Source organism: Rhea americana, unplaced genomic scaffold, assembly GCF_003343005.1.
Source record: "Rhea americana isolate MKP2758 unplaced genomic scaffold, rheAme1 scaffold_5, whole genome shotgun sequence".
In the NCBI taxonomy this organism is placed as follows: domain Eukaryota; kingdom Metazoa; phylum Chordata; class Aves; order Rheiformes; family Rheidae; genus Rhea; species Rhea americana.
In genome coordinates this window covers 5,378,275-5,398,930 of record NW_028186645.1, presented here as the reverse complement: position 1 = coordinate 5,398,930, position 20,656 = coordinate 5,378,275, and the positions used below count along the sequence as shown (strand labels likewise).

At 35.2% G+C, this 20,656-nt stretch overlaps 1 protein-coding gene across 10 annotated transcripts in view; it reads right to left on the bottom strand.

The window, feature by feature from the left end:
- Positions 1 to 20,656, bottom strand: part of DICER1 (dicer 1, ribonuclease III) — a 65,562-nt gene that overhangs the window by 17,742 nt on the left and 27,164 nt on the right. For all 10 annotated transcript variants that reach the window (XM_085317501.1, XM_085317499.1, XM_085317497.1 and 7 more), the window contains 13 exons: positions 20,124 to 20,254; positions 17,966 to 18,100; positions 17,256 to 17,416; positions 16,023 to 16,191; positions 15,195 to 15,667; positions 11,153 to 11,285; positions 10,477 to 10,719; positions 10,221 to 10,375; positions 8,129 to 8,261; positions 7,609 to 7,684; positions 6,375 to 6,514; positions 4,180 to 4,359; positions 401 to 614 (listed from right to left, as the gene is read on the bottom strand). In XM_085317501.1, the coding sequence (XP_085173627.1) occupies positions 401 to 614; positions 4,180 to 4,359; positions 6,375 to 6,514; positions 7,609 to 7,684; positions 8,129 to 8,261; positions 10,221 to 10,375; positions 10,477 to 10,719; positions 11,153 to 11,285; positions 15,195 to 15,667; positions 16,023 to 16,191; positions 17,256 to 17,416; positions 17,966 to 18,100; positions 20,124 to 20,254 (2,343 nt within the window). The remainder of the gene's footprint in view (positions 1 to 400; positions 615 to 4,179; positions 4,360 to 6,374; positions 6,515 to 7,608; positions 7,685 to 8,128; positions 8,262 to 10,220; positions 10,376 to 10,476; positions 10,720 to 11,152; positions 11,286 to 15,194; positions 15,668 to 16,022; positions 16,192 to 17,255; positions 17,417 to 17,965; positions 18,101 to 20,123; positions 20,255 to 20,656) is intronic.

The following is a 20,656-nucleotide window of genomic DNA, read 5'->3' as shown; positions in this document are numbered from 1 at the left end:
AAGAAAGTGCATAAATCGTTTATTCAAGGAAGTATATTCCGGGCTGAAATTTTCTGGAAAGTTGCAAATTACAGKTTTTTTTTTTCTTATTCTGGACACATATTTGATTGTTTTCATTTCACTTGTTTCATTCAGCCTTCAAAAATGACAAAAGAAACTTCCTGCGCACATATATATGATTTTGGATTTCTGTTCCRTCAGCTGAAGTTTACTATAGATCATCTCATGTCAGTAAATTAAAACTAGTTTAGAAACATGAAGAAGAAATAAATTATAACTAAGGCAAATCTTCATCCCGTCACATATGGAACTGTTACTACAGCTAATAACTTGAATTTTAACATAAACAAATCTATTGTTAAGGTAACTCAAAGTAAATATTGAAAAATTCTGTTCTTACCAACATTAAGAGGTAGAACACAATAGGCTGAATCAGCTTCTGTGGGTTTGAATTCTAGTGCAGGTTTCTCAAGACGAAGAATATGTGAAAAAATGTACTGGTGGAGTCGTGTTATCAACTCAAGCATTTGCAGAGACAAAGTAAAACCAGATTTCTTTAGCTCAATAGATATTGTAACCTCTCCAGAGCGAGTATACACAGGAAAGTGAGGAATCTAAGTAAGAAAAAACAAAAGATATCAAGAGAAAAGTTTCCAAAACTGGATTTCTCTACAGAATACTGAATGTTTAGTTCAGATACTGTATATAAAATTCTAAGTGTGCAAAGGCCAACGCTGTCATTGTGCTATCAAAATGGTCCTGAAATAAATTTAAATATTTGAAAATAAAGCAGTCTGTTAGCAGTTTGAGAGATATGACACGCTTGCTCTAATTCATGCCTCTTACAAGGCTGGAAAGCAGACTATAGACTGCTAAAGTCCCAACCTCTTGAAAGAGTAAGACATTACTCCAGCTGTATCRTTCCACAAGAGTTTAAGTTGCTAAAGTTAGCATTCTCCTGCCACCCTTCCCTGCGCTCACCTTTGTGTCACAGGTAGTGCTTGCCTGAGCCCACAGCAAACCCTATCAGGAAACTACACTAGCAATAAACCCCACTGTCAAAATGCCCAAAGTGTTTGACCGTTAGCTGGCTAACTCCCTCCCTGCAGAGTCACACGGGTGACTGCCAGGTATGGGAACAAGCAGTGCTGACGCAGCAGCTTACACTGTCGTGGTGTGCCCCTCAAGGCACTCACTTCTACAAACAAGCCTGGAACTTCTGAACTCTAGAATTACTGGTCTTTGCTAAAGTAATGCAGTGCTCAGGGTCACAGTTCCCAAAAGTATTTTCAGAATATCTAACCTTTAGTGACCCTAAATTATATAGGAGATTTTGAAGGCTTAAAGAATGACTTTCTTTCACAGTTCATTAAGAGTTTTTCCTCTTCATAGCCAAGCAAAAATGGAAGGTTCCCCTCCCCACACCCCCTTCCCATTATGCAAGTGAGAGAACAATACTCTTGTATTGTTCTGCAGACAATATTAAAGATTTTCCTTAGCTGAGTCTCACCCACAGGAAAAACTCTTTTTTATTAAAAACCTTCCAAGATAYCTAACAACAGGTACAGAATTTCAGCTTCTTCCCTGTAGCAGCTCTAAAGCCTGACAGCTCTTCCCATTTTGGTTAAAGAATGACCTAGAGTGTGCAACTAGCAACTGTACTGCCAATCCTTCAGGTACTTAACACTGAATCCTCCTTATGCTGTAGCACTCCAAGGAAAGGTTCACTGCAGTAAAACAATTAGGAAAAGAGTTCTCTAAGGAATAACAAAGATAGATAGAACTGATCTTGAATGTGAAAGTTTCCTCAAATGGAAGCAGTGTAATTCTTCCAGGAAGGAGAACCAATTTCAAAATCCAGTGGTGGAATTCAATCACAAGCTTGACTAATTCACCGTTCAGATGTTCCTTGGCACTTGATGCACTAAAATGTTATGTCTGGGTTACCACAGCACTGCACGACAACAGTCATCATCCCATTTGTGCTGGCCACCATATGAACTAAAGACCAGGCCCTACTCTGCCCTGTTTTTGTGKKTTTTTTTCTTCTTTTCACASGATACATATTTGATCCATTTGATCTGATGAAGGAATAAAAAGTCTTCTTAGACAYCAGACTAAAAGACTGTATGTTGAATTACTCTTCTTTAAATGCTAAAACTCTTAGCCATTATTTTCAAAATTAGAGGCGAAAAATAGGTAGGATCGTTACCTCARATAATCCAGACTTGTATGCTGGTCAACTAAGGAAGTCATGGCACATTTGCAAGTCTAGCACAGTTTGTGCATGACCAAGAGAGAGAAATAGAAAGACAGACAAACTTCAGCTATTATATGAAATCCCAAGGTCAAAATGCCCTACAGTTCAGAGSCATGTAAAACATTATTCCTCAGTTTTAACTTGACTGACTGCAAAACTGATAGAGCAGGGCAAATCTTCAAAGAGCATCTTTAATGCCTCTGATCTTGTTCCTGCATCTTAATGTGACTTAGCTGCAGATCACRGAACAGAACATCTGATTTGACTGATTATCACTAGATTTCATATGGCAACACATGGATGATTCTGAGGATCATGTACTGAAATAAAAACACAGAAATAATTCTGAAAGCAGTTGAGGTGAAGTGGCAGTAGATGCATAAAGAAATTCTGGAAATCTCCCAAGCATCTATCTTGTGAAATGATCCAGTATGATCCCATCTGAAAATCAAATTGTCTTTCAGTATGTTGCAGCTTCTTCACTTTTCACTATGTTATATCTAGTTAAATCTACAAATACTAACTAATTTTGCACTGAAGTATGTGGTTTTCATCTCCTTAGGAAAGATTCCTCTTGGTACTTTTGAGAAAATCCATGCATGAAAAAAGAAAATGATAGAGAAAACTAACAATTTTATTTACAATTCATTATCGAATTTATATAAAAATGCAAGGAAGTCTCACACAATGATATTCTAGATCTTAAGTAGATAATGTTTATTTTGATCACCAACTGAATGAACTTCTAGCAAAAAAAAAAAAACTAATCTCCTTCTCCCCCTCGCCCCCCAACCCCCAACACTTTTGAAAAGCCAACTGGTATAAAATCTTTTCACASTATCTGCCAAGATATGAAAGCAGTTGCTTCCTTCATCACAACTTTGATTAAAATGTTAACTACAAAGTACCTTAATGTGTGTGTGKGGGGGGAAGTATTACTWCCATACTTCTTATGATTCAGGTGAAGACCTGAGATCAGAGAGCAAGTTCTGTCTGGATTTATAAGATCACGGGCAGTCTTACCATACYTAAGATCTCTGGAAAACACTCTTTAAGATCTCTTTCAAAACTTTGCTCCCAGATTTTTGCATGTACCAGACTAACTGAACTCTCCTGGACTTCTCATGCTAGGAAGTGCTAGTGGAGTGTGCTGGTTTTGGTAGCAAAGGCTGAGGTTATTTATTTTTGGTACTCATTCCTCTTATGACAAGCTTCTTATCTTTAATAACAGGCACGTCAATCACATGCTTATATTTGGCCTGTTGTAGATAGGTCCACAGCATGGCTTCCTTGTAACTAATCAATTAGGAATTCATTAGTCYTGATGCAAAAGATTTTTAAATACAGATGGACACAAAGTACTCACTTATCTGAAGATAAGGGCACAGTTGCAACACGATTTCATTTAYACTCTGATCACACAGAACTCCTCCCAGAAATGACTACCTTCTAGGGCTTTGTGCCAGTTTTGGCTAACATGGCCTACTTTGCTGCTGCTAAAGTCTAGGAATGCTGAAAGAACTTATTACCATGGCTTTCATATGGATAAAGTAGTGCTGTAGGCAATCTGTTGCTGAAACCCCATCGCTATTATACCTCACACAAAAGAGGAAGAACATTGAGTTTGCCACTACAAAAGTATAAATTACAAAACAAAACCTCAGCAGAAACAGAACAGCTTGTTCCATCACTAAAGACAAAATAGTGATCAGACTAGATATTACCACCCATTTTATGCAGGGTACTTAATATAAGCAACACCTATCATGATATGCTAATTTCCAACTCTTCAGTTTTTATCATGATATGATCATTTCCAACCCTTCAGTTTGCAGAAGCAGGTGATGGGGAAGGGAGTGGGGAGAATGACAGGTTGCGAGGTACATAGAATAAAGGAAAGAAGCTAGACTCATCATCACCTGAGGTATAGGTTTGGCTGTCAATATTCCAAAACATCTTGTTGTATCTTCAGGAGGATACAGCTTTCGCCTCCTGAAGTTGAGCTCATCAGGTAGAGGAGTAGTTAACACCATTCCTATTACATATAGGTAACAAGGCTGATCAGGTTTGGGATAACTATCCCTCAAACATTCTGGAATCTAAGATTAAAAAGAGAAAAGATTAACAGGGTTATATCAGCAAAATTTACCTAAATATTATTCCTTGAACAAGCTTTCAGATATTTATTAGGAAAGGTGTTATCAAAAAATGAGGAATAAGAAAATTAAAGACTTAACTAAAAAACATTTGGTCAATATCCTGGTCTGGCCTGAGAGCGATGAGATCTGATTGAATAGTAACATTAAAGGCAGCATAGTGCTCCCTTAACTTCCTATTTGCAGAGTTAACTTCCACCACTTTATCCATGCTGTGTTAAAAACTCAAGTCTAACAGTAGAACAGATATAACTTCACTATCAATACAACTGAAGTTCTGATGCAAATTTCCAAGTTTTGCCAGTAATTCTGAAGCACTCCTTTATGTCCAAGCTCTTTAAACCTCAGCAGAGAAGGTGGGCAAAAACATTCATTTAAAAACTAATTAAACAAAATCCCGTAACAATTCAGTTTTCATATAAGTTTTGCTAAATTATGATTTATAGCTTCATTAACACAGATTTTCTCCAGTAAAACTGTTTCAAAATATCAAAAATATTTTCACGTAGTGGGGACAAACACACACACAACCACTGTGTTATTGCCCAGGCACTACATAACAAAACAATTTTCTTATAATTCCAGCTTGCAGAGTTGAGTACTTGCAACAGCCACGAGGTCAATTTAAAATACTTAATTCTGCAGTTTGTAACAGTTTTTAAGAAACTGCATTTTATGTTGGGTAGAAGCTCATTATATTGTAGGTCTCAAAAATGATTCTTCTGTTTATCTAAAAATAGACTGCAGTACATATAACTGGATTTAGAGTTACATTGTAGCAAAACTGTGGGCTTGGCTTAATAGAAAATTACTCATAATTTTAGTAACTATATTAAGCCCAAGAGGATTTTGTAGACCTTAAACATTTGCCAAAGTTCCTTTTCCAGATATGAGAAGTTGGGACAAAAGCAAGTGAAAAATATTCTTGAATTCTGTAGAAAAAAAATGAGAACAAATGATGCATCACTTGACAAATCAACTCCTCYAAATGAGAGATACTACAATTGTGCACTTTAAGAATCATCCGCATTCCAGAAATCACCAGTTGCTGACAAGAAGCACCAAAAACACCTTGCAAACATTCAAACTGGTAAATTTGATGTCTTGCAAGAGAAAGGTTTTCTCACCTATCCTTCTTTCTGTAATATTCTTTATGATGCTACAGTATGCTTCCTAGACTTTTCCAATAATCAATCAAAGTGCTAAAAAAATTGGAACACGTGGAAGATGCCAAGACTGGATTTACTTAAGGGCTATTACCACAAGTGAGGCTGCACATAAATGTACAACACAGCACTATAAGCTACTACTGTGAGCATACATGATGTTCTTGTACACAACCAAAGGCCACATCTAMGCCATTCTTTGTGAAATATGCAAAGAATACCCTACAACTTGCTTTGAATGAGCTACCTGTCCCATTCAGAGACTCTTAGGCAGGTTTGCTAACTGCAGGGAAAGAAGGGGTAGCTCTAGAAAGCTAGTATTTTTTACTTTGCTATAGTATATTTACCACAAAGCTGAAGTTCTTAGTAGATTACTAATGCAGGACCTTATTTTTGCTCCCAATATTATATATTTAGGAGAAAAAAAACCCTATACAACTAGGAAAATACAGTCAACAAGCTTTACAAAAAGCATACCTTCTTTTATTTCAAAGTTTGTTTCACTTTGCAGGTCTACACAACTTCTCACTCCCACCTTTGTTCTTCATCTTCTTAAAAAGCACAACCCATTTCTTTGAACTACAGGTATTAGGAAAATGTGWTTCCATCAGCTCATTCAGGAAACCGTGCAAGTTTCCATACAGTTAATACTGTAAGTATTTTGATTATAAACACAAAATTGCATTTATAAGGAACTATGCATTATATAAGACTAAGAGTTAGTAATTTTGTCTTCTTGTTAATACATAAAATATTAGACTGGAGATGTGGACAGCACTAAGTGATACTAACAGCTTTAGGATAGCACTGTCTTCGTTTTGTAGAGCCTGGCCTTCCTGGAACACTGGTTTCTTCTTCATCATGTAAATCAAGTTCCTCCTCATACTTAACCGTTTCTTTCCCAACTGGCATCAAATGATCATCCAGTTCACCTGATCATYATGAAAGAGTAAACAGAAATAACATCAGGCAATCAAATCTTGGTCCCTTCAAATATTATGCAATAGATATAAAAGTTTAGTAAAACAACTAGCTTATATATATATTTTTAAATACGCTTACAGCAGCAAGGCCTCGTAAGTAGGAATTGCAATAAATTACTTTATACTTTATTACTTTTTCTAAAATTTAAATTGTTTTCAGCAAAAATACTTTTTGATAGTAGCATGCTATCAGAAATTTCAATTAATTTGAATTATACAATGAAAATATCAGAGAAAAAAAATAATTCCTTGTGCCAATAAAAGCCAACCAGCAACAAAAATATTTGATTAGGATGACTCACACCATTACTGCAATAAAAAACAATTTTATTTCTGTATCATGCTAGAAAGCGCAATACTACTGTTGAATATCTCAACACTCTCAACCCTGAGTTGAGCCACTACAGCATTCGGTATGTTTATTGGTACGAATCCRATGATCAAAAGGTTTAATTCATCAAATAATCTTCCAAATTTTTTGCTTAAAGATATTTAAATACCTCTGTACTGCTTCAAAGTATCCATAACAATATGGAATACTCTTAAAGATAATCTACAATAAAGAATATACTGTGGTATATTTATTAGAGACAAGACAGCTGAAATAATCCTGAAATGTTCTATTTTTTTGAACCGCAATTTACAAAGAATATGATACATTTTGGAATGTGTATTYTAGAATTTTCTTTGTTACAACTCATTTCAAAAAGGTTATTGTTTGACTGCAATACATAGGTCACAATCTATAATCACAACCTGTTAAAGATCTTTTTCCCCTTTATGTTAAGCACATTCATCATCAAAATCTGTTTTCAATTACAGTTGCATTCACTGTTTAAGATAATGTTTGTTCAATGAGTATTTCACTGGCAAGCTAGCTAAATTATTTATTACATGATCACATGACAAAACATGAGAAAAAGAAAGAGATTAGGAATTTTTAATAGTTAAAATAGAAACATATCTATAGCGTCCATACAATATTCAGTTCCTCAATTACAAATAGTTCTTGATCAAAGAGATCTTGCTTTTCAAATTCTTACCAATTTTGTGCAGTTTTTCACAGCAAATAAGAGCTACAACTCTCTCAGCCAACCTTGCACAGCTCATTGGAGGACCCTATAAATATTTAAATAATGCTTAAAAGTTTTGGTTGAATAGTACACTACTTACTACACATTACACAAACACTTTAACACACACATTACATAAGCAAAACTATCAATATATTTACAAAGACACTCTGGTTAACATTGTTTTTCCATAGAAACTACAAGTTTTTGAACTCAGTATCAAAGAGAACAATAAAGTGCCTTCTTACAACTCATAAGTGGGCAAGAAATATAAATATTTATGCCTTTTGAATAAACAGTAATTGTTGAAAAACATTACAACAGAAAAACAATCTGAAAACAACTACAGTGCACAATGCAGGAAAAGAGATCATGCAATTTTCATTAGCAACACTGAAAAAAGCAAGTTCTTAAAAAAAAAAAAAAAAAAGGCACATCATCTATACAAACATTCCCTTATTTTCATGCTTCTCTTTCCCCAAATACCTACAACAATTGAGGCTCGAAGAGGTGAGTTGATGGGCAGGTAGAGAGTAGAGTAGAACGTATGATCAGGTAGTTCTCGGGTTTTACACTTAGGAGCTAGGTGAGTAAATGGATCACTTGGTAATCTAGCACAGTACCTGAGTTGACAAAAGATTTTTCAAATCAATACCTGCATATTGAAATCTGAAGATATTACATGGAGAATTTTRCTTTATGGTTGTAAAAACTACAGAAGATTTTTGGCTTGAGTTTCCAAACATTATTATTTAATGAAGCAGAATAATAAATAAAATCATAGAACAATTTAGTTGGAATGAACTGCTGGAGTCCAACCTCCTACTCAAARCAAGGCTAACTTTAAAGTCAGGTGAGGTTGCTCAAGGCTTTGCCCAATCAAGTTTCATATATTTTTAAGAATTTTATACCCTCTCAGGGAACCTGTTTCAGTGTTTAACTCCTTATACTCAAGTATAAGGAATAACATTTACTGACTGGAATTTCCCTAGGTACAACTTGTACCTTTTGCCTCCTACCCTTTTCACTGTGCAAAGCTTCTAGTTTTATCTTCTATAGCTCAAGATAGCAATTATATCACCCTTAGCTATCTCTTCTCCAGGCTGAACRAAGCAGGTCCCTCAGCTACTCTTCATACATCATATACTCCAGCATCCTAGCCATYATCGTGGCACTCTGCTGGACTATCTCCAGTTTGTCCTGACAGAGCCCCAAACTGAACACCATGTGCCAGATGCAGCCTTGTGAGTGCTGAGTGAAAGGAAAAAATTTTCAACAGAGGCTATACTGGGCTAAATTAGCAAGAGCATACAGTTTTTCTTTCGTACTGCAAGGCTACACTGCTGACTCATCTTCCACTAACTGCGAGACAGGAGATCTCTTAAGTCTTTTTCTACAAAGCTGGTCTCTAAGTCAGCTGGTTCCAAACCTGTAATGATGGACAGAGCTATTCAATCCCAGGTGGCAAGCTTCAGATTTATTTTTTGTTCAATTTCCCATTTACTGATGACCCATTTTTTCCAGTTTGACATGGCTCCCCTCTGAATGGTAGCCTGGCCCTCCATCGTAGCAACTGTTCCCCTAACAAGCTTGGCATCAAAGACAGATCTGCYGAGGAAACAATCTATGCTACTCCACAGATCAGTGATGATTAAGTTAAACTGTATTAGACCCAATAACAGCCCATAGGAAATGCTACTCATATCCAGCTGCTAGCTAGACTCTGAACTATTTACCAGTACACCTTCCGAGTCCAACAGTCCTGCCAGGTTTTATTTATCATGTAGTTCAACCAGTTAGTCTACATCCCAGCAATTTGGCTATGAGAATGTTTCAGGAGATTGCATCAAAACCTTTACTTAAGGCAATAATATTCGTTGCTTTTCTGCTGTTCACAGAACTGAGTACTTCACAGGAAACAACGGAGTAGGTCAGGCAAAATTGCCCATAATGAAATGGCTGGCTGCTTTTAACCACTTTCTTGTCCTTTATGTGCCTAGAAATAGCTTCCATGAGAATCTGGTCCACAACACTCCAAGGGAATGAGGTAAAATTGACTACTTCATAGCTCCCTGGATCCCCTTCCTTTCCTTTTTTTGAAGGCATGCAACACATTTACCTTTTTCTGTCACTCAGGACCTCTAATTGCCATAACCTTACAAAGATGACATTGGCCAGCTCCCTCAGAAGCATCCCATCCAGTCTCATAGACCTGTATATGTTCAGTTTACTAATTACATTTTTTGTTTTTAAACAAAACCAGTTTGCTGTTACAAATGTGAGTATTACAGTTGGAAGATTTTACTTCATTTGTAACAAGTTATGTGATTTTTTTTAAAAAAAACTACCTTGGCAAGAGCAGYAAAATCACTAAATTTATCATCAGAACTAGAATCTTTGTAGGAGAAAGAGACAATACAAACTCTTTCTTTCACATCCTTGTGACAATTCTCTTGAGGACAAAAGATTCTGTCAAGATTTCTAAGAGGAGGCTTATACTGTACCCCAGCCTATGCTACCATGTTGTGAGACAAACGTTTTATTGAAAGACAAGAAGGACAAGAGGTAAAAGTGCCTCCTACCTATTTATGTGTCCAATAGCAGTGTTAATCGTAACTCTCGGACTGTTCTCATCTGGCCTCAAAACATAGGGTGGAAATACATCATCATCATCATCAACAGGTTCAGTTTCTGTTTCACTGGTATCGACAGATTTTGAGCATTTGTTTCTCAGGATCTTAACATTTTAGGAATAGAACATAATAATAAGTTTTTTTCTCTTAAAAAGAAACTGTACTAAAAACAAACAAGAATAGGCACACTACTTCAGCTTCGTACCTTCTCAATTGCCTTATACGTCTTAAGATCTTCCTCAAAACTTTTGATTTTGTCTGTATCTGCTAACATGATGTAATTGGAAATTGGTGCTCTTGCTCTTCCTTTTGACTGCACATAGGAACGATATTCTGTGGGCAAGTCAAAACGCACCACCAAGTTGCATTTTGGTATGTCAACACCCTCTTCTACAATACTAGTAGCAATAAGTAAGTTGGTTTCATGTGCTCGAAATTTTCTAAGAACCTGCAAAAGTAATCAAGAGAGATTAATCTGGCACCTGTTTGTATCATGCAATTGATTAACAGTTAGTAAAAAAACWGAAGAACTGATCAGACACTTGCTTAAAAATGCATTTATAAATGCATATGATTTTCTGTACACTTTTACTGTATCACTACTAACCCAGTAGAGAAGGAAAGTTACATGGTTGATGATCTGACAAGACACAAACACAACTTTGCAAGCAGTTTTAATTTCTATCCATTAGTGCAACATGACATAGTAACTTCTCAAATCATGTTTTTTTAATGAAAAACATCTSTATCATAAGTATGCATATTTGTTAAACCAAGGGCACTCCCTGAACTTCCAATGACTGTGCCCAGACTTTGCCTGTAAAGGAAAGTTCTGAAGGTAGTGTTAGTTTCATTTTTTTTTTTTTTTTTAATGAAGTTACCTCTTCCTGTTTTCTGAATTCTACTTCCATCTGCTTGTTACGAGGCTGATTCTTGCCAATGCCATGTCCAGTTATAAAATTGCTGCTGATATAAGCCAGTTCTGGATCTTGTTTGCCAGCTTCTTTTATCAACCTAGAAGTATTCATGCATTTTAAGTCGCACAACACAAAAAATGAAAAATAATCTCTTGCTTGTAAGACTTAAGACATATGTTTAAAAAAAAATGAAAGCATGGCAATTAAATATTTTGCCAATATGCAAGTAAACTGGCCTTTATGTTTTCTAAAATTACTAGTTTCTAGTGAAAACCTCTGTAAGGATAATGAAAGATAGAATGCATATATATATATATATATATATATATATATATATATATATATGCGCAGTATATGCGTGCACGCATCACAAACATTTTAGATCATGATAAAAAAAGTTAAATGCAAAAATATTTTTAAATCAAGACATTACTGTAGGGTTTCCAGTTGTTCAACACCCTATTCAAGACGTCTGTAAGCTAAYCTCATTTTCTGTAAATGCTGGTTCAGTGACTTTAGCAGGAAGATCTTCTAATTGTGCCCTCAAAAATACGCTTCTCTGGTATGAAGCGTTAAATTTTTTAGGTTAAGAAGAGTACAGTTTATGTTTTAAAATGTATATTCTGTTCAGATATATTAATGACAAATATTGTCAAACTGTTTTTCTAAAAAGTGATCTCAGTCCATTTTTTTTTTTAAATGCATCTACAATTGGTGAATTTAATGAAAGTCTTTAACAAGGAACACTAAACAGAGGTTAGGCTCATTCATGCTTCTACTCTATTCCTATCCACCTTCCTTTAAATTACAGGAGCAGAAGAGGCTAGCTTCTCCAAATGCTTTGATTTCACAGACAAGCCAAAGATTGTTTGCATGAACAGTGCACTGAATCTAGAATTAGGCATTTATAGATTTTAAGCATAATTACCTTGTGCAACCAAAGTAATTGCTTATGTTGTAGCATCCTTATTTGAYCCATTTCCAGCATGGATAGAATTTGAGATTTCTCAATCATAACAAGTTTATGAGCAGCAGAGCCAATAAGAATCAATTGGTCATATTAAAACAAAAAACCCCTCAAAACCCACATCTCTCACTCATCCTAAAACCATTTTTCCACTTGCCACCTGGTATATTCATCYTGTTATCACCAGGTCTTCCTCATATCCACAGGACACCTACCATCACATACCTCTAACAGTAATTCAGACTCCTCCCCATTACGTCTCCCAGTGCTGCATGGCACAGAAGATGAAGGCACTGTGACAGATGCTGCCAAACAGAATGGAAAATGCCAAGTTCTCCCCTTCCTCTACTGGAACACTGCTGAAGTCTCTCCCTTTTACCTGATTACTGATTTTTAACAACACTCATAGGAACCTAAAATGCCTCAAAGACTTCTACTCTTTCCTTTCAAATCTGTTGAAACTGGACTGGACAGAGGAAACCAGCAAGAGAATGAGGCAGTGGCAAATAGCTTTGGAAAACAGACTAAAAGGATCYTCTTGTATGAAAATAGGAATGTGTGTTAGTTCAAAAGCTTAACAGATTCACATTTCTGTATGCAGTCTAGGCACTCAAGAGATATGTACTAAGTAAGTATGGGCTGTAAGTGGACAAAAATCTAAAGTTATTCTCTTTTTCCACTTGACRTTTCTGTCAAGTCATAAACCTCCAATTTGAGTGTTTACTAAAGACTTCAAAATAGTCTTACCATTTCTCACTACAGAAGTGGACAACAATTAAAAGTATCTGAATAAACATTTTCCTGTGCACAGCTCTGGCAAGTTCTTGATAAACATTTAAGATTTCTACTTTGTAGTTAAAAGGGAAGTAATATTAATGCTAATTCTTGGGCTGTGCTTTTCAAATAGATACAAAAACTKGCACTTTCAGACACTTCTCTAGGGGTGGTTTGTATCCCTGAAACAAGAAATTAGGAAAAGTCCTCTGTTCTAAAAAGGAGTTTACAGAAACTAGAAGTCCATTGTATAGACTAAATAAAAGGATTATGAAGACTGTCAATAAAATAAGCCAGTTAATCTTTGGTTACTACACACATYTGATGAAGTTTTAAGCAGCTGATCTGTAGCATCTACTAGATAAGCAGTAGCTGTTGCTAAAAGTCTCTAATGGAAAGGATTAGCTCCCATCACTGCTTGAGAAGAAATTCACATACAGTCCACCACACGCCACCAGGGTTGCCCTTCTTCAGTCACCATAAACTACAGACTACATAAAGTGGGATTCTAGTCATTAGTAGAAAGAAAGAAAAGAAGAAGAGGTACATCATACCTCTGTTTTAACTTAGTTCTACACAATGATCCACACTGAACTGGTATACATGAGGGCTGAGCAGTTTCCATATATTCTTTCTGAACCCTCTTGAGACTTCCTTACTTGAGAGRCAACCTTTCCACTTGTTCAACATGTATGGTTGTAATCAGGAAAGGCCCTTGAACTAAAACTCCTCAGTTTAAACGATCCTACACAACAAAGCTCTCCARTGAAGGTCTTCAGCCTTGTTGAACAGCCTAGACCTGCAGATCATCCAGGTATTCTGATACCAGATAAAAGAACATTTTGCAAGTTTGCTGAAGAGCTAACTTTTGGAAGAGGGTGAAACGTTACATACGGTTTTATTTTTTGCTGCCCACAACTTGTTTCAAAGGTACCTAGAACTTAAAGATGGCAAAGATGGCACCAACTGGTTACCTATTCCATTCAGAAATCGTTCTCAGTCAAGTTCAACAGTAGTTAGGATACAATACAGTGCATAAATTGGTTTTCAAGAACATACAATGGAAAAACATCATCAAAAAAGTCATACAACAAACAAGAAAAAAAAAATTTCACAATTCTGTTCAGTCTCTGTAGGGTGGTGAAATACTCATTTCAGCTCAGCAAAAATTTATCAGAAACTTAATTTTTTAGGGAAGTTACTAACAGCACAGGTTAATTTCACTGAAAGGKTTAATTTGCACTATACAGTATGTTTACGTAAACATACATTTAAGGGTGCAAAAAGACAAAGAAAAGCAAAGAAGTTCATAGAAAATAGGCAAGTCTGCAGATCAAAGAATGTATTATGTACTCAAACTCCATTCAGGCAAAAGTAACATCAGAATGGTCAGATTCAGAGGTCTGTAAGGTCAAGAACTATCGGGAATGCATAAACAAATCATAAAAGACATTATTTAACACACTATCAAAAAACCTCCAAACAGAAAAAAAAAGTGAATAAATCAAATGTCATTCACAGTTTGTGGAAAATAGCATTTATCAATTAAAAAAAGTATATATAACTAACAGAGATCACATTGAAGCAAAAAATCTGATAAGAAACTCATACTGCAAAGTGTATCTTGGCATATATTCCAGGGATCGTATTTTTCTTGGTGGAGACTAGGAAGTGCTTAATGTTTTACTCAAAGTTTTACTGAATAGGTGTTTTATAAATACCAACTGTTAAAGTAGTACTAGTAAATCTTAAGCGGAGATATTTGTGCAACATAAATTTGGTTTCCTTTAAACTTGAATCATAAAATAATGTGGTTTAGTAAGGTAAGGATAAAAAAAACAGAAATATTGCACTCAGCAGGTTAAAAAAATTCCAATATCCACCACAAATATGAATTTGAAGACTGGTTAAGGCAAATCAGTGTATGTCCATTCTACAGGTCAAATACAACATCTCATATATTGCCTTGAAGAAGAAATCAAATTACAAACTAAGGTTCAAAAATCAGCTATTGAGTACAATCTAAAAAATACATATGCTCTCCCCACCCACCCCAATATGGACAGAGCCTGAATATTTCACTTTTTATTATTCTTTCTTTACGCAGATTCACTATGATCTCCTAAACCCAACTTTGTAAACAGAGTTCTGAAATACAAGACACAATCCTCTACATAGTCATGGCATTAACATTCATGTGCCGGCTGCAGAGTAAGACTTTTTTTTTTTTTTTTTTAAGGAAATGTTTAAATAAGTAAGATTTACCTATTTAGGACAACTGCTGTGTATCTTCTTTCCACAAAAATAATTCCACATAAAATATTAGTAAAAGGAGATGGGAAATTAGTCTCTGGCTTCTCTTTCTCCTCAATTTCTTCATCCTCATCATCATCTTCCGAATCACTCCAAGATACGTAGTTATCCTGATTCCTATTGTTATACCATTCAACACTTTCAAACTGCTGCCGTTCATATGGTTTATATTTGCGCAAGATTTCAAGCAGCTTTATTACTTTTGGGGTTACAAATTTCAGGTCAAGTGAGGCAGGTGAGAAGTGCTCTTCACAGAGTGCATGTATTTTCCTTAGGAAAGTGTCTGTAAACAATAAAAATTTCCTGTGCAGCTCCTCTTGCTCATGTTTGATATACTTCTGTAGCTCTCTCACCATCATCCCAGCTACCTTATCTGCACACCAGGGTCCCAGAACAACCAATACAGCTCGACAGTCTGACAGTATCTACAACAAAAGAATTCAAATATTGGTTCAAAGAGTACATTTATTAAYTGATCATTTTAGACTGGAATCTTATGTTTCATGCAGCACAATCTTCATAAGCATTATGACATTTATAATGAAGACCTTTAGAAGTCAGCTTTTGTCATTCACTAGACCCTATCAACTTGTGTTGCTGATGAAACAAGATGTTGCATTTCTTGTTCCTAAATTATTACAACTTTAAACTTTGTACACTCCTATATCTCAACATAAACAGTTTTAATTACTATTTTGCACTGAYGGAATTGTCATTTGAAATTTACCTCACGATAATAATGCTAAAAAGCAGAATATTTCAACAGCTTAAAGTCCTTACCTGCTTAGAAATCAATGTAGAATCTCTCTCTTTTGAATGTACAGATATGTTGCAGTCATTTAGAAAAGTAAGTGCTTCATCCAATTCCTTTAATAGTCTTCCATACAGTCCACTTTTGTCAGTATATGGTCCACAGTCTACAACAATCTCACAYGGCTGAGAAGTATATCTTAATTGAGGGCAAAGATCAAGTCAAACACAGCTTTCTAAAGTCAATTATTTTTAGGCTGTTAACATCATACAGCAAATAGTAAAGGCAGTAAGGAGTGGACTCAAGTACATTTCCTCTCAAAAAGTGAAACAAATGATGGTTCTCCAAAATGTGGTCTTTTGAGATGCCAAATAATACATTAACGTAAAGTTAGCAAATACGTATATTTGCTCTTACACAAGTGACTCTTCTTAAATGACAGAGCAGAGAGAGAAAAATTCTTAAAAGTAAACAGTTCCCAYGCATTTAGAAAAATGCATTTTAAAGAAAAGAACTGCTCTAGAACAAGAACAATCATCTTTGTCTAARATGGAGTTCACACAATGCAGTCCAGCTGCTGTGAAAAAACATGCAACATCAATCACTCCATGTTAATTTTTCCTTTACAGTAAACAGTCACGTTATCACCACTTTTAATTATTTTAACAATATTCACAGCATTTTATAATAACGTAGGGAAAACAGTCCACTTTCCATGGTATTTCAGTATTGTTTTTACTGCTTCCTTTTGTCCCTTGATATCTTTCACTAGTCTCTAAACACAGGCTACTCATTATTAAAAAAAAAAAAAGAGGGGAAAATATCACTCACACGCTTTCAGGTATTACAGATATCTTTYGTTGTAGGTGCTGCAACATTTTTCTAAACTACATAGTAAGATGATGGCATATACTAGAACGAGACTTGTTAGTCTTATAGGAAGTTCAAAAAAAATGTGTGATGTGGAATGTGAAGTTTCCAATTTTTTTTAAAAAACTACGTAAAAGCTCTGAAGATTCCAAAGCCAGGCRGCTTCATACTTACAACCTTAAGGAACGTCATGTTTCAGCACTGGTTACTCAGAAAGCAGTTTAACAGTTTACCTTCCCTCCACGRCCCCAGTAGAAGTAACGGCATCACATACACACAAACTTTCATAGGAYTTGAGAGGAAATATTTCCAGTGGTTTCTTTCTTCTCTGATGTTTCCAAAATGAAAGGCACAGGTATCAATTTAACAGCCACAATTATATTAAAACATACCTGTCCAAGACCACCAAATCAGTTGCAGTTTCAGCATTGCTCTTTAATATTTTCTCCAGTTTCTGGATCTTTTCCTCTAACTCAGCAGGATCACATTTCCCATTTAAAATGGAAGCTGTTAATCCCAGGATTCGAGGACATGATGGACAATTCTCACAGATCTGTGAAGTAAACCAGAATTAACTGCCTTAGTATAGTTACCTTCTACCATTTTGTAAGCTTAAAATCAAGAGTAGATTGCAAACCCAGGTATTTAGTTGAAAGCTATTATTTCAATAGTAAGTTATGGACAAGGAACCAAACTTGCATATTTTCTGTTCAACCTTACAAACATATTTAGAAAACAGTATGTTAAAAAATAAATAAAAAAAGTACATCCCATTCCCAAACTCTACTAGTTTCTCTCAAATATTTTTACCAATGAATTTTGAAAATTCCTTAAGTCCATAAATTTAGCTTTTCTATTAATGTCAGATTTTTCTATAATCACCACTGTAAAACATGGCAAGTACATTGTTCTTCTATCCCATAATGTCACTAAAGTGTTAATTCACTGTAGTAAATCCTCAGTCCCAGAATGTGCTAATATATTTTTCCACACAATCCTCTCAATAGCAAAGCTGGCTTAATCATTTCCCACTGATCTGCCCCTTCCTCCTCAATCATGCTCCTTAACCAATTATCACAACAGTCACACAGCAGAAACCTACCTTCATAATTTCACGATATGGATGGTCCTGAATTGCAAGATGGCACTCATCAAACACCAGAAGATTAATGTTCGACAGGGATAAATATTCATTTCTCAAAACAGTCAAAGCAACATGACACGTCATAACCAGAACCTATATTAAAGGAAACAAGGAAAAGAAAATGCCAGTATATGGAAAAAAAAAAAATACAGGCTATCTTTCATGACTATGTAAAGTAGGGAAGCTCTTCTGCAGGTCTTGCTAAATAACACTAGCAACCACCAAATCCTTCTATTCATCTACCCCACCACCTTAGAACAAAAGAACAAAATATTCAGCACTTCAGTATTAAATACACATCAATAAGTAATCTGGTTGAAGGTAAGAACAACAGAAGTCCAACTTACCTCCAGTCATACCTAGGAAAAAAAAAGGAATACAAACATGATAATGAACTCCAGCCAGMCTACATCGAATAAATTTCACGGAATACAAAACCAGTTAACGTCCCTCATTTGTTGCATCATTGTATCTCTGACAAGAAAGATAATTCTTCATAAACTCATTAACCATCTACAACTGCAGTAAAAAAAAAAAGCAGTACGCTATCACAAAAAAATTAAGAAAAAGATCATCGCTTCCCAAGTCCACTTCTTGGCGATTATCRTGAAGCTATGTCCTATGTGCAAATGTCTTTCTGCCCTATTCTAAAACTCAGTTAAAAACAGTAAAATGTCCATGCAGCAGAAAAAACATCRAGATTAATGACAACAAAGATTTTAGAAAGCACATCCTTTAACTCAAAATTATTGATTAAAAACAAACYTACGTATTTTTAAAACTGCATCCAATCCTCTAACAGAACATTGCAAAACTCTGTGCAAAAAGTTAGAATGACTATTTGCTATTTAAAAATAGCATCACTTGACTTCACAGTTTAAATTTAAACACCACAGGATCTTCTGGCAAGCAGGAAAGGTATATTATACAATACAGTTACACATAAATTAGTCTAGTTAGTCTTGTTTCTCAGACTTTGGGGTTCCAAATCCATAATCAGGCAATTTCTCTGTGAATACCTACACCACAGCTGGGCTCTAATCATGAATCCTAAGATCTAGAGATGAATAAAAGTGACCAAATGAACTAATGGAATAATGAGAGTCTCATTAAAAAAAAAGTTTAAGTTTGCTATTGTTAAAACAACTTTAACTAAAGCATTTAGAGAAGCAGTTACGTTAGGGAATAAATATTCTGCTCTAGTACTAGAGAGAACTACTGGATAATTCAGTGCTGCTTTATCTTCATGCTATTGTTAGCAAGAGCTGACCAGGATGGTATCTCAGCATCCTCAGTTAAGGTTTTCTAAAGAGTTTTTTGTTTTTGTTTTGTTTTCTTTTTTTAAAAGAATATATTATTCATATCTTAAAGATTTAAAAGATGAAAAGATCAGCATGTGATTATAGCACATGAAGTTTCCTGATAAAATTATGCCCTATTTTATGCTAACATCATACTCCATTAAGTAAAATAATCCTTTCACTTGACAGAATTCAGACATTTATTCCATGGACCTCTACTAAACACTGCACCTCTCCCCCCCTCCCAAATTGCAAGGAACTAAGTCTATGCTTACATTAGTTACAAGATACTTAGACAGACATTGGAAAATCGATTACAACAGAAAGGGTCAAAAAAATCACCTAGAAAAAACTGTTTCAATCAAAGTAAATGATTTTCCATATAAAAGAATTATATAGAAGTAGCTTTTCCAAAAAGGCAGAAATAAAAGCATGTCAAAAGAGRTAATGCACTGCTTCCCAAGGGAGCATTCAACTTGATAATCTTCTGTTGAGTATTCAGTATGCTACTTATTACCCAATTAAAAAGTAATGCAATTTAAAGTACACTGTGCACACTCAAAATTTCTTCTGCAATCATCATGAACCACAAGGCAGGGGGACTGCAAACACAGGATTAAAGGTCAGCTTTTTAATACAACTTGAGTACCGTATTTAAATGTTTTACACCAAAAACTCATATGCAAATATCATGATTATGCTGAAATTCTATTAGGAGAAATGTTTAGCTATAATTGTAAAGAAATTATTTCTGRTCAAGCCTAAGTTAGCTTATACTCATTATTTATATTCATAGTTTATACTTAAAACATTACCTGATGCTTAGAGAAYTCCTGACTCCATTTCTCTTTTGTCCATGATTCGGTTATCTCTAAACTTGAATACTCTCCCACTTTGAGATCTGAATGTGTCCTGACAGCTGACACTTGTTGAGTGACTTGATTTGCTTAAATAAAAATAATAATAAAGCCCTCAATCACAAAAGCAGCAAGTGGTCTTTACATTAATTTTGAAGATGCATTACATTACTTAGCAGTGTGTTTCACAATATCATCTTCAGGTTATGCTAGTGTTAAAGGAGGGGTATAGAGCAACTTTGTATTTCTACAACTACAGTAAGGAAACAGACTGACAATTAAATTGCACTTCAAATTCAATGCTTTAATTTAAAACTAGGAAACAGAAAGGGTCAGACAAACAGGCTGAATTAAATGGGATATAAGACAAGAGATGARAAGTTACCATTTTCTATAATCAGCTTAGCATCCTTGTCATTTGTGAACTTTATCCAGAATTTGCATCCAACACTACTTTTACACAACCTCTATTAAAGAGCATTCCATCAAAA